At 29.3% G+C, this 27,946-nt stretch overlaps 2 protein-coding genes across 2 annotated transcripts; one reads left to right on the top strand and one right to left on the bottom strand.

Annotated features, from left to right (window-relative positions):
• Positions 1 to 15: 15 nt before the first annotated feature.
• LOC142332425 (uncharacterized) lies at positions 16 to 26,087 on the top strand. Its single transcript, XM_075378870.1, has 4 exons — positions 16 to 90; positions 8,574 to 8,720; positions 22,809 to 22,916; positions 24,501 to 26,087. Exons 2-4 carry the CDS (start codon positions 8,577 to 8,579, stop codon positions 25,407 to 25,409), a joined length of 1,161 nt encoding a protein of 386 aa, XP_075234985.1. The 5' UTR covers positions 16 to 90; positions 8,574 to 8,576; the 3' UTR covers positions 25,410 to 26,087.
• On the bottom strand, positions 12,146 to 22,625 carry LOC142332431 (uncharacterized). The gene is made up of 4 exons (XM_075378877.1): positions 22,595 to 22,625; positions 19,284 to 19,438; positions 18,182 to 18,295; positions 12,146 to 12,157 (listed from the first exon to the last, which is right to left on the bottom strand). Exons 1-4 carry the CDS (start codon positions 22,623 to 22,625, stop codon positions 12,146 to 12,148), a joined length of 312 nt encoding a protein of 103 aa, XP_075234992.1.
• Positions 26,088 to 27,946: the final 1,859 nt, after the last annotated feature.

Raw genomic sequence — 27,946 nt, 5'->3', positions numbered from 1 at the left:
ACCTGTTGTGTCAATGAATTGTTAAGGAGAGATTGTATTTTAATTTCAGTTTTATTTATTTGTTGGTTTTCCTTTTGTTTAACCGACTAAGTAAGTAATTTTATAACATTTTAATATAAATTAATAGAATTTAAGTTTGAGTTTTTTTGTATTTATGATTTGTTTAGTGTGGACCTGTGATGTAAATTCATTTGAAACTGTTGTAAAATCGTTTATTTAATAATCATGTTAAAAAATTCATATTTCGTGGTAATATTATTATTAACGTTTTTAATTAGTAATTTTCTTTCTATTTATTGATAATTATAATATTTATTTTCTTTTTCGTTATTTTCCGATACTAATAAAAAAGAACAGTTGATAGTTGACAGTTTTGTAATTGTCAACTGTTTTGTAAATTGTAACTTCAACTGTTGAAACTTTCAATTATGTTACAATTAATGGAAAACAGAACTGTTTCATGATAAATCCTAGCAAATGTCAATAGTTTTTATTAGTGTCAAGTAGAACTCTTTAAAATACACGGAGATAGGTACAAAGAACTATCGTGACACTGAACAAAGGAAGAAAACCATCTTCACAACTAAGTACATATACTTACTCAATAATTTTGCAAATTATCGACTCTATTAAAAAGTCTCAGAACAATAATAATTCTAGATAATTTATGAAACAAATAAATAAAACATGAATATTGTAATATTGTATTAATACTTTTTAACCTTATTCGAGCTCTCAGAAGTCAATATTGAATTTTCGTACGTGTCAGTGTTTTCATTCCTTTGAGCAGATGATGCTCGTTTTGTAAATTATCTGTTGCCCGTTTTTCACTTTGAATGCTTCCTTTTTTCACTATCTTCCTTACATAATGGCATCTAGTTTTGATTTATTGTGTATCATTGGTTTATAATTAAGTTTACTGACACTGATTATGTAGAGTGTTGGCTTTGGATTGACATCAAGTAATTAACTACCTGTAACTAGATGTCAAGCCAAACCAAACATTTGGTTGCCTGTGTTGTAGTAACATATGCAGCTTCTATAGAAGAGAATGATACAGATTTCTGCAATTTACTTTTCCACGCAACAGATTTATCACAGTATTTAAGTAGAGTTTCACAGTTTATGTTTGAGTGACTTTGTCACAAAGGTAATTGGCATCACTGTATGCCTCAATTTGTCTAACAGTTGTTTTACTATAACTAATGCCATCTTCAGGAATAGATTTACAAATGTCTGAAATCTCTTTTACCAAATTAAAATGATGGTTGAATTTGTGCTCCAGATGCATTATTCAAGGCAAAACTTAAGTCTGGTGTTTTGCCTGAAGCTAAATAATTTAAGCTTCCATTTCCCTGTAATTTTCATCATTGGAGATTAGAGGAGAATTACCAGGTTACCAATCAAGTTCAGTTGGAAAGATTAAGGTTTACAGTCACTAAACCCATATTTTGGTCGAATTAACTTTGCATATACTGATTGGACCATCTCCATAAATTTGTCCATTACAATGTTTATCCCAAGATAATTTTCCACTTCATTTATTTTTAATTCAAATCAAGGATTTAACTTTGTGATTCAAAGGAAGATACTCATGATCATTGAAGAAGGCCCTGTAATAAGAACTGTCGTCAACATGAAAAAACACTACAATTTGTTTACTGTAGAACAGCAGAGATCTGTCTTGCCATCTTCTAGACCAGACTGCTATAAGAAGTGTTAGGTATTTATACAAACACTTAGAAACTTGTTTAAGGCCATACAAATGTTTTAGTAATTCATACTCATTTTGTTTTCCATCTCATTTCCTTGAGGTTATTGCATGAACACATTCTTGTTTAGTTTGCCATTAAGGAAAGTGTTCACATCATGAGTAAGCTAAAATTGTCCTGACTGTCTTTAAGTGGGTAACAGGGCTGAAATTGTCAAAATAATCAATCCCTGGATGTTTGATGATAGCCCTTAGCAACTAGTCTTGCTTTATAGTTTATGATGTCATCTGAATCAGTCCCGACAGCACATACCCACTGGTTATCCACCACTCCACAATCTGGAGGTTTCTTCTCTAGCCTGCCGTATTTGATTCTGATGAAGAGAACTTATTTTTTCATCTATCACTTTCTTCCATTTAGACGCCCTGTCACTCTGCATAGCCTCATGATAATTTGAAGGTGATAGATGAAGAAAAAAATATTCCTCCTCTTGATAGCTGGAATGTCCATTTGTCCCTGGTTAATTAAATAGTATATGTCCTCATTGTTACCTGTTGATTTTTCTAAAGGAATCAAACTCATAGCTTCTTAGACATATCAGTAAGGTCTTTACTCTGTATGGAAGAAAAATTATGAATTTTTGATTCTTGTAATGTTTCTGGTCTGAATTTAAGATCCCTGCAGACAACCTTTTACTTGTCTAGAAAATAAACTCTATAACCGCAGTCTACATAACCAAACTGTAATGATTTTAAATCAAATTTTCATCTTTTATTGTCCAGAATCCAAGCAAAAAATTCTGTGACAATTGATATTCACTTACCTTTTCAGAAACAACTCAAAAGAGGTTTTTACTTTCACCTTCATTGGTGCTGTTCTATGTAATGTATATGAAGCAGAAAGGACTGCTTCATAACGTCACCCCTAAGCGATTTGGGTAAGTGGAGTGCAGAATGCAACCAGGATTTTGCCATCTCGCAAATGATTCTGTTTTCTGTGTCAGCTACTTCAGATTGTTGTGGAGTATAAGATAGAGTCAGAATGTTAACACTAGCATTAATTTTTCTAAGCCTGTTTTAACTATAACAGAATGTTTGTTATTACATGGACATTCATTTGATTTATGGCTCTTTAATGTGCATTTATAAGAAATAAGTCCCACTTACCAGTTTTTAGATGATGGCCTAATTTTCCACAAGAAAAACATTTCTTGTCATAGAGATTGGCCGTAGTGTGACTCCCCTTTATAGAATTAGATCTAGAAGCACACTTCTTGGGTTGAGAAACGCCCTTGAGTTAAAGATTTTTCTTGTCCTTTTAACCTCAATTCATAGTTTAAAAGTCGTTACTGCAATTTAGACCTTGTCTTCTGTTCTGTTGGCAAGTCATGCCATGTGATATAGATGGGGTAAAATTCTTAAGGTAATATTTGTAAAAGATCTGCAGATGTCATTCTCATATATTGTTTTGCCTAAGAGTGTCATCTCATTTGAAGTTCATCATATTTGGCTAGTGGAATGTCAGATTTTGTTTTAGTTTCAACCTTACTTCGTGGGCAGTGATGCAACTAGCTTCCCTAAAAATATTTCGGTCTAGAAAAAGAATAATTCTTTTCTTGGTCTCTACATTTGCTATGTTACATTAACAAGTATCTTCTGATAATAAGCACTTCCTGTCTCAGGCTTTACAAAGGTTCCATTAACAACTTGAAAAAATTATCTTTGCTTAAACATGTCTGCACAATAATATGCCTTATAAGGTTTTTAATTTTGTTTTTTTCCAACTTCAACAAATATTCCACAGATTGCCAACTAGACCAAATCGGTTGATAATTATATTTAAATTTAAGTGTTGGAAATACTTATCTTTCCAATTGTATATTAGAAAACCCATGTGGTCTATTCTCCATATCTAATTTGTTAATAACCAAAAACTGCCCACTACTTACTATGTCCAGTAAAACTCACTAGAATAAACTGAGATTGGTTACAAAAAACTATTTGAACACTCAACAAAATAACAAAAAACACAGACAGAATAAAAACATCATAACTAACTAATACATGTCTACTAAATAATATCACAAATTATCGATTTTATTAAAAAGCCTCGGAAAATAAATAGAATCTCACAAAAATTAGAATTAAAAATAATATTTGAAAGTGATGTTTATAAAACGTATGAACATTGTACATAAATATTAATACCCCTTTATAATTAGTTCTTCCTCTTGCTTATTAACATTTAATATCCAATATAAAATTTGTTGTTAGGAATGATTATGAATTGAATAAATCTATTATTGCTAAAGTGAATGTGCTAGTATTTCCTGAAGGGTGTTAGGAGACTTATGGTCATCTGGCCAGTTAAAGTTAAAGTTTAATAATTTATTTATTGAATTAAAAATTTTATATGTTAATTTGAATTGTATGACAATGATGGTTAGCAAAGTATAACCTAATGTCAAACTAAGATATGAATAAAGAAAGATGTACACACCAATATTATGAATCTGTTTCACAAACATGACAATAATATAATAAATAAGAGTTACATAAACTTGTGCTTATTGACATTTTTATATCTAAACAAGTTTGCATTGTTAATTTTTTTGAATTCTGCTTAATCTGATTAATATAGACGTTCTTTTTATCACAACTTATTTTAGTGATATTTAAATGTAATATTAATTAAAAGTATAACATGCTTATTTATACAAAAACTTGTTTGAGCCACATGCAGCTTACACAACTTCTTGATGTGAGCCTTAGAGGGATCACATGATTAATTTTAATATTGTTTACAAAGTATTCTTTATAAATTTTCTTGTAAAGGAAAGTTATGTTTATAACTCTAAGGAAACTACCTATTTCTGTCTCCTAGTACTATTATTATTATTATATTACTTACATAAAACTAAGTTACAAAAACAATATTATATAGAAAACAATAACATTACATCATTCTCTTCATCATTTCTGTTATTTAATTATCAATTTTGTTATAATTCAATTCAGAACATTTTTACACAAAATCATGATCAACAAACTTTCTATTGAAGGTTTTATGAGATAACAAAGTCAGTCAACAGTTGAAGTAATCGAGACAAAAGAAGGCATCACACAAAGTACATTTTGTCATCACCCTTTTGATAGTTTTTCTGAGGTTTCTCTGTCTTTTGTTAGCTTTATTTTGTGGCAGCCACTGCACCTCTGCCTTGCTGTTGACTTCTTACCTTCAGTGTTAATCAGCCTATTTACTGTTGCAGTCTTCTGTAGATCCATCTTGACTGACTTAAGTTTGCACATTATTGTCAAACGTCTGTAAAAAATATAAAAGCAATTCTTCCTAAATATTAGGATTTTCATTGGAAGTTGTTGTTTGATAACAAGGTCCTTCCCTCTTTTCTGTTTTGTTACCATTTTGTCTGTGTTTTGTTGAAAACATCAACACATCCTGTTAATTTTCAATTTCAATATATTTTTTTACCTGTACATTGGGCTGTAACTACTTCACCTTTTTTCAGTTCGATTTCTGTTAATTATTTAGTATTTCCTTTTTGATTAGCCATTAATGTACCAAAAAGATTTGTATAAAAATCGTGTAACTGAGAAGCCAACAATACACTTGTATACCAATTTTCACAATAGTGTTCATCCAGCTTCAAGTAATGGTCCAGTAAGCTCCAACACATATTTTTCTGGAACCCCTTTGCCGGAAATTGGTTCTTTTCCAGCATATATCATGAGATTCCATGTGTAGCCACAGACAAGACATAATTTGAAGTTTCACCCCGTGCTGGTGTCTTTCTTTTGGGAGAGTATTGATGAAAGACAAGCTGTCCCCTGAAAAGAATTATTTTTCATCGATTCACATCTCTTCTCGGGCATATGCATAAAACTGACATCAGGGGAATGAGACGTTATCTTTTTTCAAAAGTCATTTAAATGTAATATTTATTAAAAGTGTAATAGAGATGCACATTTATACTGGTTTGAGCCACATGCGGCTCACACATGCCTCCCAATGTTCTTCAGTTTGTGGCATGAGATCGGTGTAAGCCTTAGAGGGGCCACATGATTAATTTCAATATTATTTACAAAGTATTCTTGTATAAAAAAAAGTTATATTTATAACTCTTAAAGAGTTTCTTTAAGATATGTACCTATTTACATATCTTAACTGCTGTTATTACTTACATCATACTGTGTTATAAAAAACTATTTACAGAAAACACATTACATCATTTACATTTAACATTGTCAATTCTGTTCATCATTCTGTTATTTCATTATCAATTTTGTTCTAATAATTAAATACAGAACATTTTTACTCAAAATCATGAACAACAAAGTTTCTATTGAAAGTTTTATAAGAAAACAAAATCAGAACAGCTGAAGCAATCGAGACAAAAGAAGGCATCACACACATAACTTTTTGTCGTTGCCCTTTTGGTAGTTTTTTCTGAGGTTCCTCTGTCTTCTGTCAGCTTCCTCATTTTGTAGCAACCACTGCACCTCTGTCTTGCTGTTGACTTCTTACCTTCAATGTTGATCAGTCTATGTACTATTGTAGTCTCTTTTGTAAATTCATCTTGACTGACTTCAGTTTATGCATCATTGTCAAACGTCTGTAAAAAAAGGTAAAATCAATTCTTCCCTAAATATTAGGATTTTCATTGGAAGTTTTTGTTGTTTGATAACAAGGTTGTATGAAAACCATTGACAATTGAAGTTCCAAACAGTATTTCAAAAATGATTTTTTGATACCACTTTATTGAATGTAGATGGCTGGTGGAATATATGCTCATTTGGTCAGATAAATCAATAAATTCGTTTGCAGAGTTGTAGTCTGTTACCACCTTGGGTTTCATGATGTCCTTCCCTCTCTTCTGTTTTGTTACCATTTCGTCTCTGTGTTTTGTTGAAATCATCAACACATTTCCGTTATTCTTCTATTTCAATATATATATATATATATATATATATATATATATTTTTTTTTTACCTGAATATTGGGCTGTAACTAGTTCACCTTTTTTCAGTTTGGTTTCTGTTAATTATGTTGTATTTCCTTTTTGATTAGCCATTAATGTACCAAAAAGATTTGTATAAAAATCGTGTAACTGAGAAGCCAACAATACACTTGTATACCAATTTTCACAATAGTGTTCATCCAGCTTCAAGTAATGGTCCAGTAAGCTCCAACACATATTTTTCTGGAACCCCTTTGCCGGAAATTGGTTCTTTTCCAGCATATATCATGAGATTCCATGTGTAGCCACAGACAAGACATAATTTGAAGTTTCACCCCGTGCTGGTGTCTTTCTTTTGGGAGAGTATTGATGAAAGACAAGCTGTCCCCTGAAAAGAATTATTTTTCATCAATTCACATCTCTTCCTGGAGGATTGATTGCATTTTGAAACTTTGGGAGAAGCTAGTCGATGAGTTGTTGAACTTTGTACAGTTTCTTCATTGTATGGTGCATTTCCATTATTTGAAGCGTGGAACATTCTCAGAAGAATCTCAAAAATGTTGGCTTAGAATCTCAGTAAGTTAGCTTACTAACCCGGTTAGAATACAACAGATTTACTATATACTCGGCATTTTACCAAGACCCCATCCACAAATCTTTCTGTTTCATTTATATCAGGTGTATTCCATTTTTTCAATCTAGAGCTTTATTATAATTATCGATTGCTCTTTTTCTCCTTCGATATTCAATCTTTTGTTATGCATAATGATTTGTCTCATTACCTTAAGAAATAGAAAATGCATGATTGATGAAAAGTGCATAATACACTTCTTGGGGATTGGCATCTGTACCTTTGCTATTATTTTTCATCATTAACTAATAGTGCAAAGGCATTGGAATAAAATATCACGTATATCAAAGTTATTAGATTAAGTTAGATTAGATTCATTATCTCCTTCATTGTTATCACTGTATAATGCATTGTTGTAAACATTGGAGCATTGTAGGTTCAAACAGTGTACACTCTCAGTTTGATCTGGAATAAAAGAAATTTGAATATCGCTGCTGCTACTTACGCCAGCCGAATTACTGACAGAATCAGACATTCATAATTCTATCATAACTTTCCTCTGAATCGCTCTACAAACCTCTAATTTTTTGTCTTGTCATTTACAACTGGTTTGTCAAATTCTGATCTGTATTGAGAGTTTTCATGAGAATCTGTGCCAAAATCAGCATTATTACTATAAATCATTTAAAAATAAATCAAAACACGAAAACGTTGTGCTGGAAAATACTAGAATTAGGTTAGGAATAAAATAACTTTTTTAGGCTTTGAATATAAATTTGTTAATTTACCAATAAACAATTACAACCTTCTAGTTTGTAGAGAATTTACTTCTGACGAAATGAATGTGAAATAACATTTATTAAAATTAAACAGAAATTTAGTTTAATAAAAAACAAAACACACAAACTGAATCTGGAGCTAAATAAAAACAAATAGAAAACTTAGCAGTGGCAGAAAATAATTGTTAAAAAATATATTTAAAGAATAAAAATCACATACATTACCACAAATCAAAGAATCAGTGAGCCAAGGGCCATTTCACATGGCCTCTTAGAGAGATTAATAATTGAGCCATGTATATGGCATCATCTGTTAATATCATTGGTCTGTTCTTGTGTTCTTAAGTTTTTCATTGAGAAAGCTTGCATCAGCATCAAATATAACCTCACTTAAGCCACCATAAAACATAGACAAACAAAAATCATTAAGGAATTATAAGAGAGCTGTTTATGACAGGTGTAAAAGAGTCAAACTTATTTTTATTAAGGTCTATTTTTATTATGGTTATTTATTTTAATTTTGTTTTTCTTTACAGATAATGAATGTGCCTGTAAATAATACTTTTACTAATGAAGCTGTGCTTCTTAATAAAAATATTAAATTAGTGACTGAACAGGATAATGCGGCACAAATGATATGGCTTCTGTTACCAGTGACTGAAACTAACACATCGCATGAGCATGTAAGCTCTTTTCTTTTTTTTTTATTTCTCTTCTGCATATCTTCTTTCCTGGTTTTCCAACAGTTCTTCATTCTTTTCTTTATTTTTCCCTTCTTTTTTCTAGCTTTCTGTGAAATCTTTACTGGTTTTCTGAACATTGTTCTGTATTGAAAAAATATTTTTATTTTCATTTACAACCACTGAACTGTGTTGATTTCCATTCTTTTTTTCGTTAAATGTGGTTGAAAATCTGTTTTGTGAGACTGAAAAAAGATTTGGCTCTCTTTTTTCTGATGAAATTGACCTTTTCTCGGTTTCATTGTATATGTAAATGTTTTTGTTACTTTGGTTCTAGAATCTTTCTCAAGTTTTTATTGTATTTTTCTATTTGATTTATTTTATCTGATTTCAAACTGAAGATGCGTCTGATGATGCAAACAGGTCCTCCGGTTTGATTAATGTATTTTAGTGTCTGATTTTGGCACCGAGATGTTCTTGTTGAAAATATCCTTTGTTGGTAGGCTAATTTTATTTTTCTCTTTCTTCTTTGATTGGCTTTTTTATCCAAATCAATAATTTGGATTATTTCTCCCATATATTTAAATTTGTTAACTTGATTGATTTTCCATATTTCGTTTTTAGGGACTCGGGAGAATCTTGGTTGGTCATGAATTCTGCATTTTTCAAAGAAATTTTTAACCTTATTTCCCTTGCAAATTATTTTAGTTGGTTTATTTGTTCTGCTGCCTTTTCAAGGCAGCAGAACAATATTACAATTTTCTGTAAGAAAATTGTAATATTTTCAGCAAAGGCTAAGCAGTTATTACAATTCCTTTCAGTTTCAGACTCAATTTTATTTAGTGGTGTGTTCCAACTTTTTTCATCTTATTTTCCCAATTTTAGTTCTAACTTTGTGATTGGAAGAGTCTGTTCAGTAATGTTAATTGCGTTGGGATCCACACCAAATTCTTCTAGGAACTTTGAATAAGGAAGTTCTGTAGATTGAGTTGTATACCTTTTTGAATCTACGAAGACAATTACTTAGTTTTATGGCTTGTAATTTTTCCCTTATTGTTTAAAGGTTCAAGATTTGCTCTACACATGATCTTACTTTTCTGAATCCTTCTTCATATTCTCCTAGTTGTTAAGTCTATATTAATTCAATTATATTTCGAAGTGCATTTCAAAGGATTTTATTTGTCACAGGTAAGAAGGAAATTCATTTGTTGTTGTTTACTTACGTTTCATCTTCTTATTTGTGTAGTTTATGTATTAATGCATTTTTCCAGTCTTGTGAGATTTTGTTCAGTTTTCTATATCTCTTCTAGCAAGTTCTTCAGTTTTCTCTTGTTTTTTCATGATTCTTCCTGTAATTCTGCTGCAGTTAAGTTATCATCTGCTTCCTTATAATTTAATTTCTGGGTGATTTTGTCTATTTTCATTTAATTATGTATTTTGGGTTTTTCAGTTCATGTTGCTAGATTTTGGAATTGAAATATTACCTCAGGTTCTTGGTAGTTTAGTAATTTTTCAAAGTACTTGCTGGAAATTTGCAGTTGTCTTTGTTGTTATGGCCTAATTTTCTATTTTTACCCTAAAGCAAAGGCTGGGTGATTGATATTTGGTAAGTGTGGTAAATTTTAATGTACTTATTTATTTAATTGAAATAGACAGGCATGAAACCCATGAATACAATATCATATTAAAAAAAAAAAACATAAGTACTTAACAAAATTATCATTCATAAGTTAGAATAGCTCTTGATAAGGTATTAACTGTACTGTAAGTATACTTTACACAGTAAAGGTAGTCTACTAATAGATGATATATGAGATTTGATTGAACCAAGAAAATATTGAAAATTATGCCTAAGCAGTCTAGTCATTATTATATGTAAGTCAAAACTGAAATAATTTAGGATAGTCAAAATAACTACTAAAAATTTTATTAGCAAATATTAATCTGTCTTTGTCATAGGTGATTCAATTCTTGGTATTTTTAACAAATTAAAAATATTAATAAAGTTAATGATCGGTAAAGTGCATAGAATCACAGATTTTATAGGCTGCATATCTAAGAAAAATTCTCTGTGGTATTTCTAGTAATTTTAATTGCAAGTCGGCAAAAGGTCACTAGACAACAGAGCCATAATTTAGTACTACAGTATATAAAATGCATAAACAAAAAAATTCTCCCGAGTTAATATTTCTAAAATTTGTAGAGAATCTCTTAATTAAATTTACAATTTTTAGTGTCTTACAGTATAATCTTCGTATTGACTGAAGGATAACTTCGTATCAAAACCTACACCTAAGTCTTTAATAGAAGATAGCTTTTGTATTATTCAGTTACACAGTTATATCAACATTTGCAAACCTTCTAAATTGAGTATGAAATCAATTTTTTTTAAGTTGGAAGAAATAATATATAAGTTAATTTTTATACAAAGTTCAAGTCAACGAAGTAATTGAATATCAGCTAGATTTATAATAATAGGCTTAAACAATTTCATATCTGCAAAAAAAAAAAAAAAAATATGAGTAGTGTGTAATGAAACTGATGTCATTTATAAATACTATGAAAATTGTAGAACCTAAATGTATGCCTTGTCTTAGGAAAAGAAGAGCATTTCAAGAATGATTGAAGAGCTTAGTTAAAAACTGTATAAAAAAGGCAGAGCATTTCTTCACTAAAAGAGGATGAATGTATTCTGGGCCTGTCAAAGAATTATTAGATCAAATGGCCCCTTTCAACATCATTCTCAGTTAATGTTTAACTGCAGCAGTTAAATGTAATTTTAGTTGAGGAAAAATCATTGCTAGTATTCACTCCCAAATTTTTTTTAGCAAAAACGTACAATACCAGTGCCCTTATTAGCATACTCATTTCAAAAAGCATACAAGGTAGATAGATCTATTGTTGTCATTATTATTAGCAAATTTAAAAAAATCTTTGGAATCATCAGATAAAGATTCCTAAACTTTAAAAATATAAATTTTCTATGTTTGAAAGTTTCTTAATAATTTTAATTAAGATTTAGCCCAAAACTAGTATTATTTAAACATACAGTGTTTCTTACGAGACAACCTATCTTTAGTTTCAATGATTATTTTTTTGGGGGAAAACACATCATTGTAATCATGGAAACAATTTGAATAAGTTGACGATATTTTGAAAATAAAGTATTTAATATTAAGCTTTTAATTGAGTTTGGAAAGGTTTGAAAAGATCATTCAAAAAGTACAGTCGCAGCTAGTAGTTGAGCATGTATCCTGTTTGTTGCTATTATGACCAGTGACATGTAGGCATGGTTAATATTGTCTTTCACACAGTTTTATCAGATACTTTATACTTTGTTAATATTATGAAGTATAATTTTTGCATTATTATTATACTGTTGGTGTTGTTATTTTCATTTATTTTTGCAACTGTTCGCAATATTTCTATCAAAGACTCATCTGTATAAAAAGAACAACAGATTACATAAAGGTATTAAAAAATCATATCAGTTAACATTATACATTTATTTTAACTATGAAACTTAAAAAGTGTAAAAGCAGTTGCAAGCAACCATTTTTTCTGGAAACCACTACTGGATTTCAGCTTTCCTCCAGTTGTTGGTAGTAACTTTATTTACCGCAGACGGGTGATAAGTTGCGTTTCCATTCTTATTACACTTCCTTCTTGTAAATAATTTAAAAATTCATTTGTAAACCAATTTTTAAAACTGTCCCTATTCATTTCTGAATGATAATCTGAAGAACAGGCTTTCAATTTACTGCTGTAAACCTTACGTTGTTTAAGAATCCTGTTTTAGCTGAACCTGCATGACATACTATTAGACTGCCTTTCTGATGAGCATTTTAGTTTTAATGTGTAATTTTCTTTGAATCTTTCCATATGCATTTATGAAAATGATTTTCATTAAGCCATGTCTTATCTATGTAAAATATATGATCATCAAATATATTTGATCATCACATGACACTTTTAATTTGTGAAATATATTTAAAATTCAATTCTTTTTAATGCAATATCTGATTTTTCCATCAAGAAATGTTGACCATCTTCAGTTGTTTTTTTTTTAATAACAAAAACCAATTTTTTTCACAATACGGCGAACGGTCGTAGACGATAGATTTACATCCAGTTTTCCCGTACTTCCTCTTTGAAGTTCTTAATGGTAGGGATTTCATTCTGAACGGTAGGGGTAGTACTGATATAAGATTGTGCACAATGCATGACTGTTGAAATATTCCAGTAACAGATTTGCATTCCGTGTCCTATTTTCCTTGGCATTTCAAACTGAATGCAACTGTCATTACAATAGCACTCCTACATATCCTTTGTAGTGACCTTCATCTAATGTTCATGTTTCGGTGATGGGTTCATGAACTTTATCAAAGTAAATTGCACTACGGAATTCAAAGTCTTATAGCTTTTGAAAAAATGTTTATTTATTGCAGATGGCTTTTTTCAAACCACTCTTAATTGTACAGCCTTGTTGACCAGTAAACAAAGGTGTCTCCATCTCATTCATATTACACTTAAGATAGTTACAGAGAAATTACAAAAAAATCTTTAACTTATTACCCAATAAAAAAATGCTTAACTTACTATTCTAAACTGTCTTTGACATAGGGTGATACTGTTAAATAAACTTGCTAAGAAACCAGCACGAACTGAACATATCAAAATAAAATATTCGTATGATTTATTAGATATCATAGCTAAGGGCTTAATGAACCCATCAGACTGAAGACTGGCATTGCAATTGATTTTTACTAATATACAATGACATAATATTAATATACTGTAATCAATATTGAGACTGTACTGCCTACTGAGAATGCTTCTTCAGCCCTTCACATATTTCCAATTTCCACAATTTTAAATCTATTATTATGATCCTCACCATAAAACAGGAATGTTTATTAATCCAACTCAACAAATAAAAATTCTACAAAATTAATGCCTGATATTAATGGAAATTTATTTTTTTTACACCTAATGTTAACCGAAATGTGATGTTTTTACCTGAAAACAACCTGTATGCTTAAATAGTAGTAGTTTTGGGCTAAATCTTAATTACAATTATTGAGAAACAATTGTTTAATCTAATTTTAAAAATAGAAGCTTTTTATGTATTGGCTTGGATTTTATAGCAATTTAAAGTTCATGTTTTCAAAAAAAACTGCAAGAAATTCACCTTTCACGCCCCTAATTTTCAAACGAATGACTAACTAAAATCGGCTGAATCCAGTTAGTGCAAAAATAATTGGAGTTTCTGATACCTTCATTTTTATTGTGTGATTTTTTTTTTTAAACTAAGATGCAATAGTTTAAACACAAGCGCCATCTTTCATAGTGACCACTGTAATACATAGCTGCAACTCTTCAGCAAAGATTTTTATATCATGATCAATATAAAATTCCGGTGAGGCACGACATGTTTCATACGCTATAAAATTCCATTTCCATATTCAACACACAAGCTTTAAGCTTATGTGACAACAAAAAATAAATAGATATTTAGGGTAAAACTATCATTCATTAAATGTTGAATCTTACAGAATTTATATTTTTATAATCTGGTATGTATTCATTAGATATAAGATTAGAATTTAAAATCTTAGGTAACATTATCTTTAAAGGTAAATTATATTTGTCACAGAAATTTCACCATAAAAACAATATTAACACTAATGTTTGTAAGATTATAAAAACCGAATCGGTAGAATTACTGCAACAGTTGAAAAAATTATTTGATTGTAAAAGATTACAATATGTAGAAAAAATCTGTAAGGTGAGTGCATTTTTAACATTTGAATTTGGATGATTAAATTTGGCCTAACAAACATTTTCTGGGTTTTCTCATACAAAGAAAGTAAATATGTTTATGACTTTGTATAATTTATGAAATAAAAATAAATCGCATCTTTAAATCGCTTAACACTTACATAAATAGTGCAGCCACAGTTACATTATTACTATTATTATTAGGTGACTTTAAGATGCCAGGTTTTGCTACGTGTTATCAAAAAATACTGCTACTCACCTTACATATTCTTTAAAAATTGTAATCTTTTACAATCAAATAATTGTTAAAACTCTTGAGGTAAGTTCTCATGATTTTGTTTTTTCTAATCTTACTCGCATTAATGTTAATATTGCTTATGCTGAAATTTTTTTATCAGGATAAATATCATTTACCTTAGAGATAACGTTATCTAAGATTTTGAATTCTAATTTTATACCTCATAAAATCTTACCAGAAATAAAAATATTAATTTTGTAACATTCACTAAATGAGAGTTTGATTGTAAATAATACTTATTCTTTTGTATTAGTAACCTTGAAGTTTGTACATGGAACATGGAAACTGAATTTTATAGCATAAAAGAAATGCCATGCCTGAAAGGGATTAGATATTAACCACAGATAAACAAATTTTTTTAAGGAATTGCAGTTATGTATTAACAATATTGTTGATTATCATGTACCAAAAATATTTATAAAAAAACTTAATTTTCAAAGTGGTTATCACAACTGATAACTTATTATCACAATTATTAATAATAAAAACTTCCAAAGATTCAAAAACAATATAGATCTACTTATAATTAAGAATTATTTAAGAACAAAGTATATGTAATATTGTTAGTCACAAAGATTTATTTTTTAATTATACTGTTTCGTTGAGAAATCTTTATCCAATGATTCAAAATACAAATTACCCACCCCTTTGCTTGAGGATAAAAATGAAAAAAATTAGGCCTTAACGCCAAAGAAAATTGAAGAATTATAGAAGTACTTCAAAAGATTATTAAACTACCTTGAACTCGAGGAAAGATTTCGATTCCAAAATCCAGCAACATGAAAAAAAAAACAACCACCCAGCTGGACAGATGATCGCCTTCCCGATGATAGTCTACTTCACTACTCTAGCAAGCACTATGTTGTTTGTGTCTAGTGGGCCTGTTATCACCACACAACTCGCATGCTAATTGGCCGATATGATGTTATATTAGGTGATTTACCTAGTTCTGTTGGTTTCAGCTATTTTCCATAGATCCAGAAAATATTCAAGTTTGAGAATAGATGTAAAGCAATAATAATTATAAATAGCTACACAAGTACTTTATGACAAGTGAAGTCACCATTGTATATAGTTTATGAATTAGATGGTATGCGAACGATGAAGATATTGGGGGATTTTAATAGTTTAATTATAAAAATATTAGCATCTAATTTTACAAAAGCGGCAAAATATGTTTGTTCTGCATGAAAACATAAAGTTGTTAAAAAAATCAATTCACATTAAAAACAGCTGTTGGGTTGTGTATGAGATTTCCACTCATATTTTTTATTTATATATTTACATTTACATTTATATAATCATGCAAGCAATCTGTAATTTTTTTTAAACAACTTTCAAATTAAAAGATTTTTGGAAGAACTTCAAATTAATTCACCTCAACAAAGCAGTACTTGTTGATAACACTTCCTATCTATATCAATACTGTTATACAAAGAGGAAGAGCACTTTTGTTTGTTAGGGATAAACAGAAAAACTACTCTATCAATCGCAACCAAATTTTTACCCGTGTTTCTCAGCATATTGAGGTTTTTTGATATCTTTCTGATGTAGAAAAAAATATATGTATGTAGTAGTGGAGATTTGCCAGTTGAAGCATAAACTTTAATGAATTGAATAAATGAACTGTGAGTCTGTATCACTGTTTGAGCTGATGATGCGTATCAGTCAATTGAATAATATTACAAGTACGAGTAATATTAAATAATTTAAAAGATTACTGTTTAACATAAGGCTTCCTGTGGAGACTGCGTATGAGGCTAGAGTGGTGAGATATACGTGCACCTCATGGGAAACTAGACCAATCATTAACATCAACGGGTAACAATCGGGATGCCCCTAGGGTGTTGTTTTGGGAGGTGCAAATGGTGCTCTTGTAACATCTCTGCAAACAATTGTCAAATTTTCAAAATTCGAACAGGGTATTTTTTAGTAGGTTAAAAGCTAACTTTTGCATGAATCAGGTACACTCTCCAGATCATAATTATTTGGAAATGTATATATATATATATATATATATATAGTCTGTTTGTTTGTAAACGCATCATGCAAGAACCAAATGACCAATTATTTTCGAATTTGCAGGATAAACTCGTGTTATCCCAGAGAAGGTTTTAATCCTTCAACCGAGTCCGTAGCTCCCAGGGTGGGTGAAGTTGTGGATTAAAGATATTCATTAAGGAAAATATAGATTAATCCTTTTACTTCATTACTATATTTCTGCTACCATTGCAAAGAAATGTTATGAATTTTTTGTCATCAAAGGTATGAGTACTTTAGTTACCACAGTTTTTATTATTCTTTATTTTGTAATTTAGTTTCTTTTTCAGGTTTCTGTAAAGCCAGAATAATATAATTATTATTTATCAGTATTATTCTCACAACCGTGAGGATAACATACAATGCGAAGGACTAGAAGGTGGAGCCCTCTGAGTGGATGGCAACCTAAGCAAACTTTGCGGTGTCCAGGGTGCCAGTCCAGGTAAATTGGGAATGGCTAGCGAAGCGACATCTGCAGCCATGGGGTAGGCTAAGATTCACCTGGGTTTATCTGAGCCCTGAAGGGTCTAGATTCTGGTTAGACAGCTTGGTATTTTATACGAGACCTAACATGTGCTTAATCCCTATTTAGGCAACCAAGTTAGAGAGGATCATGGGTTTTTTATACAGAAATTAAAAAACCTTTAAATTAACATTTTTGAACATACATTTTTTATAACGTTATAATGCTGTACAAATATAAAACCCTCTACACTACCGTATTTTTAAAATTGCACTAACAATAACTGAAGGTGAACGTTCACAAAAAAAGTGAAGTCATTGATAACATTTTGCATCAGATGACTGTCAGTATGATTACTTTAGCATTTCTGCAACATGTCTGCAGGGTAATAACTTCAAATATCTTTTGTAATAATATGAAAATGTGTTAATTTTCCTAATGTAAATACAGAATTAAATTTTATTTTATTTTTATTTCATTAATAAAATTATATGTCATGACTGTTTAATCTGTATCGGGTAAGGTTTAATTACTAACCTAATAAATATTCAAATATGACAAATGATTTCAACTAACAACCGATTACCCAGAGCTTATTAAAATGAGAACTCTATCAACAAGTTAAAATACACACATTTTAGACATCACTGAAGTTTAAAAACAACATTTTTGCCCTCACGCATTAACAATTTATCATTTACACACAACTTAATACATCCGTATTAATTAAATAGAAATAAATAAAATTAAAAACAATCTTTTTAAAACAGAACTCACAGAAATGAAAAAAATACATTAATTAACAAAGAAATACAGTAATAAAATTAACAGGAGACAAATCAATCATATTTGTTACAATATCCAATAATAATAAATACTTACATGATCTGGATAAAATTCTACCTCTTCTTCTGTCTTCACAGTGTGTAAATAATTTATTTCAAGTTCATCGGTTTTCATGTTAAGATTAAGCTGCGGTAAAACTTTCTCAGATTCCTTTAAAAATAAGATAAAGAAAAACCCTTATAAACTGTGAAAACAAACTAATATTTAATAAATATAACCTGTCAGAGAAAGGTTACTGTTTTTATTCTGATAATTATTATTGCCTCTGAACTTGCTTTGGCTTTGAGCGAATGAAATACGGACTTACGGGTAATGTAAGAAAATACAGGCATAGTATTCCAAAACATAAATTGCAAAAGAAATTAAACAAAAATGAAATTCATGCAGAGTGTGATAAGGTGGAAAAAATGTTGTTGAAGCGGCAAGATAAACGAGATGTTTTAGGTTTGTGACAACTAAACACAAATTGGATTGTGTAGAAGTAGTATGGAAAGAAAGAAGGCAATGGATCCAGATGTTATCAAAGGTTATTATATTATGAAGGTTATGACCTGTATATATATATATATATATATATATATATATATATATTAGTCTCTTAAATAACTGCAATTTGTTCAACTAGTGTGAACAATAAAGCTACCCCACCACGGCTCAATGACATGAGGATATGTAAAAAAATGTGTAGTCTTGTACACTCAAATCTTTGTTTCAACAAGAATTTGTTTTTCTATCTTTATTTTATGGGGGTTTTTTTACTGCCTTTTTGGCAATTCATATAGAAAAAACTATATATAGATAAACTATATATGCTATAGTATACTATATATATATATATATATATATATATATATATATATATATAGGACTTTCCTTAAGTAATTACAAAAGCAAATTTCTACACATTGCATTTTTTGCACCACATTACTGTACCATATTAATTTTTTCTTACATTGTACATATGTTAAAAATTTATTTTTAATGTTACTATATATATATATATATATATATATATATATATATATATATATATATATTAAATTTTTTAAATTATCTTTTCCAGGTATCCAGATCTGGCCTTGCAAAGGTTCATCTAGATAATTGGTGTTCCAATGTATGCAAAATCTAACACCCTTACCACTTCATTTTCAACTTTTACAGTTTTTGATTTAACTGAGTTTGTCTCTTCAATTGCTAAAGGATCTTTTGGAATATCACCATTAATCGTATCAACCGGTTCCTGTTTCAGTTGTACTAAATCTGCTTGCTGCAACACAGAACAAAAAATGAATGCTACAAAGTAAATGTTTATGATTTTTTGTATAATTCATAAAATAAAAATAAACTATACCTCTAATTCACTCCCCCCTCCACACACACATGCACATTAACTATGTAGCCACAGTCAAATTATTATTATTATTATTATTTGGTGACTTTAATAAAGCGGTAAGAGTGTGAGATTTTGCGTACAGTGGAACACCAGTTATCCAGATAGACCTGGCAAAGCCAAATGTGGATAATTGAAAAGAATAATTTTAAAAAGTTTTATCTTATAAACTGCACTTATAATTTTATATTTAATGGGTAAGACATAAGCAAAAAAAAATTAAATGGAAAAAGTAAACATATTTAAGAAGAAATTTGAAAATGAAAATACAATGTTCAACGTAAGAAAAAAGATATATAGTAATATGATACAAAAAATAAGTATAAAAATTTACTTTTATAATTAGTTCTACAAAGGCCAGTTATATATTTTTGCTAAAAAAGTATATATAAGTATATAATTGCAAAAAAGGCAGTTAAAAAATCCAGTATAAAAAATATTGATAAAAATAAGTGGTATTGAAGCAAGGATTTGTTTGAATACTAATTAAATTTTTTAAATAATGTACTAGTTTTTTTTTAAGTTCTTTGTCTGGATTTTAAGCAGTCCAGTTATCATCTGGAAAATTGGTGTCCCAGTGTATTATCTTTTCATTACTATTATTATTATCTAGTTTGTAAATTTTGGATTACATCCGATCCATTTCTAAACTCATATGTAGTATTATTTCTGATTATTACCTTTTAGGAGAGCATGTGAACTTAACCATCATGGCTCTACTTCCTTCTCTTTTTAAAACCTCTTCATCTGTTCACTATGTTTCTTCTTCCTCTCCTCAGTTCATCTTCTTTCTATTGTTTGTCGTTTTTGCTCTTGTTCAATTTTCCTATTTCTAATTTCATCCATAAATTTTCTTCTGTGCTTGATTTCTTCTTCTGAGATTTGCAGTCGTTCCAGGTTGTCTTGTGTTTCTTTCATCCAAATGGACTTTAATTTACTTGGCTTGATGATGTTGAAAATTTTCTTAGCGAGTTTATCATATTCAGTCATCCTGCTTAAGTGTCATATGTGTTTTTGTTAAATGAATTGCAGAAAAGTCAGTTGAAAAACCCAGTAAAATAAAGGTCAATAAAAAATTTCTTATTGAACCAAAGATTTATTTCAATAGTGTTTAAATTTTTCAAATAATGTATTGCTTTTTTTTTAAGTTGCCTAGTCTGGATTCAATTAATCACCAACATACTTACCACTGTGCCAAATAACCTCAAATAACAAAAAAATAATCACCAAACATAATAACAGACCCCTAAAAACCTAATATGAAAATTTGACTTTCATGGGATGCTGCATTGTCAGTCTGTACAAAATCCTGTAACAGAGCTAATCAAAACTAAGGAAGGCAAACTTAAGGGTAAACTTATAATTATAGTCATAACATTAATACTAAGATTATTTAACATGTTTTTGTATTATTTAAGTTGTTACAAAATAGTGTTAACAACATAACAGATATAACAGTATTTTTTTACTCCAATTTATACCATATTGTAACAAGACCGGTATAGTGAGCCTGAGTAAGGGATTCCTACCGATTATAAAAGTAATGTTAAGTACAATTGCAGGAATCCAGAAAGGGACAAAAAAGGAGAAACTTTTTGTAAAGTATGGTCGTTTAACAATTATCCTTTGTTATACTGCCTGTTAACATGCAGTGAACACCTGTTTTATGGTGAGAAGAGGCCAGGTTTGGAATTCATGGGAACAAAAGCCTTGAACAACTGTTTTCACACTATGAGTTGGGTCCAGTCTGGTAGGTAAAGAGGCTAGAAGTAAGTATAAATAGCTCAGTAAGACCAGCTAAAAGAGAGTTCTATTAGAACCAGTCTGCAAGGTGTTACGACGTCAGTCCCACAAGGGCAGTTCAGCAAGGAGAGGCTGCGAGTTGTGTGAGTTCGGTGGAGTTTTGCAAACCACTCCAGCGAATGAGAGTCACAGGTGTGTCTGCGAGATGGGAGTGCAAGACGTCAGTCCAGCAAGGAGAGTCTTGAATCCAGTTCGATAAGACTAAGATGATGCCACGAGTAATTCCAGTAAACAAGAAATACTATCGGTGAGTTATAGTAAAACTATAAGTGTATAAGTGGAAGAAATAATGCGATAAACTTTAGGTAGATAGCAAGGATATTTGCAAGTGAAATTTATAAGATCGTTTGTTAATATAAGACAAAGTGTTTAAAAAGGGTTAAAACTAGCAGTTTCTTTTGTTAATGAGTTGATTCTAGTTTTGTTTTTTCTACCTGGAATAAATTCTGAATGATTTTTTGAAATCTGTCCTATGTATATAATCTGTATTTACTACACTTATGATTTGACACTTATGATGTGTAATATTTTGATTGTTATTCTTTGTTGATTACATTATTTATTTGGATTTGTTATTGACACGTACTATTATCATTTACTACTATTATCCTGATTATTATTGTGGTTGTAATTACTATATTAATAATTGTGTTCACTATTTGTTTTATTATTGTCACTTATTATTATTAATTTGTCTGGTTATAATTATGACATTTTAAACCAGTAAGTTGTAATTATATAAACATTCTAAATTGTCCACCTCTCAATATTCTGATCGAGCCACGAAACATGCGACAATATACTAAGCATAAAGGTGTACAACAATATAAATATTATTTACATCATCTTCATATTCTTGTATCTTCTTCACATTACTAAATCTAGAATGTTGAATCTTAATGATGAGTATGGGCAGTCATTTGTTATAGTATTATTATGTTTAATTATTTTTATTCTTTTTCTAAGATAATAAATTTAAATTTTAATTGATCTCAGTCTTTAACAATATTTTTTTTGTTTATAAGAATTGATGAATTTTAGTAATTTGCTGTCTGAATTGAAGAGAATTGTACTTGCCACCGCTTTTCTTTTGTAAAACAGAGCATTGAACATAGTGATATTTAAAAGTTGGCAGAACTGCTTTTATATCAACCATTATTGTCTTTTCTTTCGAGTGGGAGTGCGCTCAGCATTTGATCCATCCTATCAACTCTGTCCATAAATATATAATCATTGACAACGTTTGGAAGCATTACCTTCTTTCCTTTCCTTACTACTTCTATGCATTCTAATTTGTGTTTAGTTGTCTAACACAAGACATCTCATTTATCTTGCCGCTTCACCGACATCATTTATGACACACTGAATTCAATTTCATTATTTAATTTTAAAGTAGATTTATGTTGTTTTTGAAGCTTATGGAACTTTGTAATTGTGATGAAAGCATTTATGATTTGCTTTTTGTTACAGCAAGAAGATTTACTACAACTGGAAGAGGAACTGCTTGATATTAGTAATGGTGACATCGAAAAAGATCCTTTAGCAATTGAAGAGACCAATTTAGTTGATAATGAAGTGGTAAGGGTATATTAGATTTTTCATACAGTGAAACACCAATTATCCAGATGAATCTTTGCTAGGCCAAATCTGGATGATTGAAAAGGATAATTTAAAAAAGGTTTATCATATATACTGTACATATCATTCTAATGTTAAATGGGTAAGACACTAAGTAAAAAAATTAAAGATAAAAAGTAAATGTATTTTAGTAAAATTAAGAAGAAATTTGGAACGTATGTACAATAAAAGAAAAAGAGATATAGTAATATGGTACAAAAAGTACATTATGTAGAAATTTGCTTGTATAATTAGTTTTACAGAAGTCTGTGTAAAAAGCTACCACATTTATTATTCAATAGCTATCAGTTCCATCATATTTCTGTTTGCCATTCTCGGAGGGAACCTTTTTAAAATTATTTTCAAAGGGGTGGAACTCGCCCTCTCCACTATACCTATTTCAATTCAAAAATCTTAAATGGCAATAGTAACATTTAATTACATTAATCGACAAACCGAAAAAAATAATGAATTTTGGTGAAAAGAAAATTAAAATCCACCCTCCCATTCGCTCAGTAGGTGTGAAAACCATTTAGGTTGTACTTTATTAAAATCCAGTCCAACAAACTAACTATAAAGTTATTGATATTACTTCTTAAACCATTTGAAATAATCATAATCTGTAGATTAAAACTTTGAAATTATTTTTCAAATTACCAACACAAAATTTTGCTCAAAATTTTTAGGAGTTGAAAACTTATTTTTTTAAAATGAGACAATGTAGGTTGTGATACCTCATTGGAAGCCCCTTTGCATGACAAGTAATTTTGTACAAATAAAATAAAAATTGGTTCACTGGTATTTATATTATGATTAAAAATGTGGTTTTTTTTATGTTATGTTGAGATACAGTGTTACTGACCCAAAGCATTAGGTTTGAAGTCATCCATTCTTGTTAAAAATATGGGTTTTAGGTTTCTCCATTATTGATAAAACGTACCAGTAAACACAGCATTAAAACAAAAGTTAAACATAAAAAAACCAATAATAAGGTACCTTATCTTTGCTAGTAACATGCTAAACAATCTATTACCAGATAAACTTAATAAATAATTAAAAACTAATTCATAAATGAATAATAGTTAATCAAAAAATAATGTTTTAATTATTCTTTACTTAATTATATATATATATTGCCTACAGCAATTTTTTGTTTTAAATTGTACAAATCTCAAACTTTTCTTTGTTACAACTTGTAATAAAATCCCAAACAAAAAAGTCCAAAAGACTGATGATATGTGGGAGATCTAGTTGGCTATGCAGTGGACCTCTCATCTGATCCAACATCCAGTGAAGCCTTGTTCAAAAACATGGTAACATCTCAATAAAAATGTGTGAAGCACTATCTTGTTGGAAACTGTATCCTGCAGGAATCTGAGGAACAACAAAGTTTTCAAGCAGTTGAGGTACGTTTGCCTTCAAACGGTGGGCTCCATGAAAAAACAGACTGATGGTGCCATTTTTATTCCGTCATAATCGGACATTGATTTTTTATTTGTCTCTTTCATTTGCGATTATAATTATTAGTTATTTTTAATTTTACAGGTTACTATCGGTAAAGGAAACATCAAGGGAAGTACCAGCATATCCAATGAATGTAAGTGTGCATATGGTGATGTAACGACAGAAGAAAATTTAGTGCAGAATTTAAGTAGTGAAAACATGTTATTTTTCCAGAAGGGAAAGAATTTGGTTTGTGAATATTGCGATGAAGGATTCCGATGTAAATGTTATTTAAAGAGACACATTAACTTTCATTGTAAAAACAAAAAAAATAATAGTAATTTTTGTCAAAAGTCTCTTATTCATGATAACGATTTAAAAACCCACCTTATGCATAATGAAGAGAAAAATTATATTTGTAACTTTTGTCAGAAATCTTTTAATCGGAGTTCTGCTTTAAAATTGCATTTAAATGTTCATACCAAGGAAAAAAATTATATTTGTAATTTTTGTCAAAAGTCATTTAATCATAAAAACAGTTTAAGGACACATATTAGTAGAACTCATGCAAAAGAGAATTATGTTTGTACTTTTTGCCAGAAAACCTTTTATCGGAGATCTACTTTAAGATCACATTTAAATACTCATACCAAGGAAAAAAATTATATTTGTAACTTATGTCAAAAGTCATTTAATCGTAAAGACACTTTAGACGCGCATATTAATATTCATACAAAAGAGAAAAATTATGTTTGTACCTTTTGTCAAAAGATTTTTAATCAAAGTTCTGCTTTAAAATTACATTTAAATATTCATACCAAGGAAAACAATTATATTTGTGATGTTTGTCAGAAGACTTATAGTCAAAGATATTCTTTAAAAGTACATTTAAATACTCATACTAAGGAAGAAAGTTTTATTTGTAACTTTTGTCAAAAGTCATTTAATCGTAAAAACAGTTTAAGGACACATATTAGTAGATCTCATGCAAAAGAGAAAAATTGTTTGTAACTTCTTCCAAAAAGTTTTTAATCATCTTTCTAATTTAAAGGTATATATTAATTTGCAATCAAGGAGAAAAATTGTTTGTAATGTTTGTCAAACATCTTTAATGAGAGTTGTACTTTAAAAACAAATCTCAATAATATGAACCATTATGACCATTAAAAATCTTATGTTAAGAAATTTGATTAAGGAGAAAAAATGAAAAGCATTCTTTCAAGAGTACATAATTTATAAAACAAGTACAACAAAATTTATTTAATCTTTATAATTTAACATTATATTTTTCTTATTTTTTACCACCCAGGACATCCTGATTAAAACCCTAGACACTAGAACTCTCACCACAGAGGCCAGCCTTTGCTATAAAACTACTTACAGAGAAAAAAAAAGTAGATTTATATATTACTCTAGTTTATAATATGCAGATGATGACGTTTATGAACATTTTAAGCTCAAACCATGCCAATCAGATAATTTGTGGTACTGACAAATTCATAAAGGTGGTCTAGACCACTTTTATGAATTTTTTAGTATTAAAAACAATACTAAAATTACATTTTAAATGTGTTATCAATGTTGACCTTAAAATCTTTATTAGTTTTTAATCTTTTACCAATATACTTGTAAAAAAATGACTGCTTCTTTTGTATATCAACTTCTTTAAAAATTGATTTTATTGTTATATCCCGGTTGTGAATAATTTTCCTTTTTTCTTTTACATTAACAAACATGATTAAAAATGTTTGATAACCTTGAAAATAAACAAAAATAACATTTTAAAATAAACGTCTCAAATCACAATAGTTCTTATTACATTCTCAAACATATTCTGTTTACAGTAGAAAAAAATTTTAGAACGGATAGGAGCTGCAAACCTAAACAATAGACTTGATGCCAGGTCACTCACTCTGAAATTCTATCTGCATCTCTACTATAAGTTAACTTTAACTCCGCAAATATGAATTGATATTAGAAAATTTATCAAAATGTTTTTGAAGTGTAAAAGATTTCAGAATGATGTAATTTGATTTTATAATCTGTCTGTGAAAACTTTAACGTTCAGTTAAATATTAGTATTGTCAATTAATTTACAGGTTTACTTTCTATGTTATTTTTTTTTTTTAAATTTAATAAATAGTGTTCCACAGAAAATAGGTTGATTTTTATTTAAAACAAACACCATTTTTTTGTAAAAACTAATTGTGATTTTTATTTCAGTGTGATCAGATGAAAATTTATTGTTTATCTTGTATTAGTTATAATGAATAAAACTAAATTAAAGCTCCCCACTTTGTCCAACCTGAATGGTGGGAGTGGTAGATATGTGTCTACATTCAGGTTTTAAGTTTGAATCGTGGTTTTGAATCTTTTAACACATTAAATAAATAAAATATGATTTATCACTATATTTTTGTATTTAAAAAAGTTTTTTGATCAATGTATTTTAAAAATGATGTGTAATCCTTTTCATTTAATATTTTTAGTGTGTCAACTGTTGGGATTTGAGTGTGGCGGCCTCATATAAAAAAATAGATAGTTTTGAGGTTGTATCATTTTTAAAAATGTCATTTTTCTATGTTTAATGGTCAAATAGTTATTTAAGTGTGTGTTTATACAGTGCCTATACTTCTTATTCTTTTATATGTCATTATTGTAATGACATAAGAAAGAATGCTTTATTTTCTTGTTTATGGAAAGTGTTAAAGATAATTTGTATCAGCATTTTTTTTTTGTTTTATGTTTTGACTCGTTTTCTTTCTTTTCTTCAGTCCATTTCTTTCCACAACCATCTTATTTTTCTATTTCTTAACTCATAATTGAAAATTCATTTTCTAAGGACATCCTGATTTCTCATGGTTCCTACAGGCAAGAAAAGCCAGGAAATACAAATTTAGTTAGGAAATTTTAGGAAAAAAATCAGAAAAAACTTTTAAAAATTGCATTTTTATTACCAAATATTATATTAGTTATTAAATCAGTATTTTTTAAGTAATGCCAAATTATATTTGATATACTTTCCCTTTATATATTTGATATACATGTCCTGTTCTCATTTACATTAACTCAATTATTCTTTTATAATAAAGTGAGGAATATTCCAAATTGCAGTTAATTTTTTCACTGGAGAAATTTTTAAAAAAATTTGCTATTGAAAAATTTAAAGTTGTTAACTGTTCTTGGAATTTATTTCAAACTACCGTGATTTTTTTGTTGTATTCTAGATAATTAATAATTACTTTTAAATGGTGTATAAAAAGACTTTAATGACAAGTGGTTAGATATAAACTTACACCCAGAATTCAGTCAGTCGAGAAGAGGTTCCTACCTCTTCTCACGCTGTTATCATACTTTTTGATATTTGTGTAAAATAATTTTACACCGAGCAATATGGATCGAAAGGAAATGATTTCACATAGTTTACTTTGTGAAGTTTGCTGCTTTTCTTGATTAAGATAGCAACCATTGAAAAATCTTTTTATCTGCCGACAGTACTTCAACTCGGAAGACTAAAACTTTGATCTACAGTTGTGAGAACAGTGGTT

This window comes from Lycorma delicatula, chromosome 11 (genome assembly GCF_047948215.1).
Source record: "Lycorma delicatula isolate Av1 chromosome 11, ASM4794821v1, whole genome shotgun sequence".
In the NCBI taxonomy this organism is placed as follows: domain Eukaryota; kingdom Metazoa; phylum Arthropoda; class Insecta; order Hemiptera; family Fulgoridae; genus Lycorma; species Lycorma delicatula.
The sequence above is the reverse complement of the archived record's forward strand: the minus strand, read 5'-3'. Positions and strand labels throughout refer to the sequence as shown.

What these genes read in the sequence shown, in the direction of transcription:
- LOC142332425 (XM_075378870.1), top strand. Translation starts at nt 8,577, where the DNA reads ATGAATGTGCCTGTAAATAATACTTTTACTAATGAAGCTGTGCTTCTT. An exon ending in CTAACACATCGCATGAGCAT is followed by an intron (nt 8,721 to 22,808) that starts GTAAGCTCTTTT and finishes TTTTTGTTACAG; the next exon opens with CAAGAAGATTTACTACAACT. An exon ending in ATTTAGTTGATAATGAAGTG is followed by an intron (nt 22,917 to 24,500) that starts GTAAGGGTATAT and finishes TTAATTTTACAG; the next exon opens with GTTACTATCGGTAAAGGAAA.
- LOC142332431 (XM_075378877.1), bottom strand. Translation starts at nt 22,625, where the DNA reads ATGCATAGAAGTAGTAAGGAAAGGAAAGAAG. An exon ending in TAGTAAGGAAAGGAAAGAAG is followed by an intron (nt 19,439 to 22,594) that starts GTAATGCTTCCA and finishes TTTACTTTGTAG; the next exon opens with CATTCATTTTTTGTTCTGTG. An exon ending in TAAAAGTTGAAAATGAAGTG is followed by an intron (nt 18,296 to 19,283) that starts GTAAGGGTGTTA and finishes TTATTTTTAAAG; the next exon opens with GAATCTGAGAAAGTTTTACC.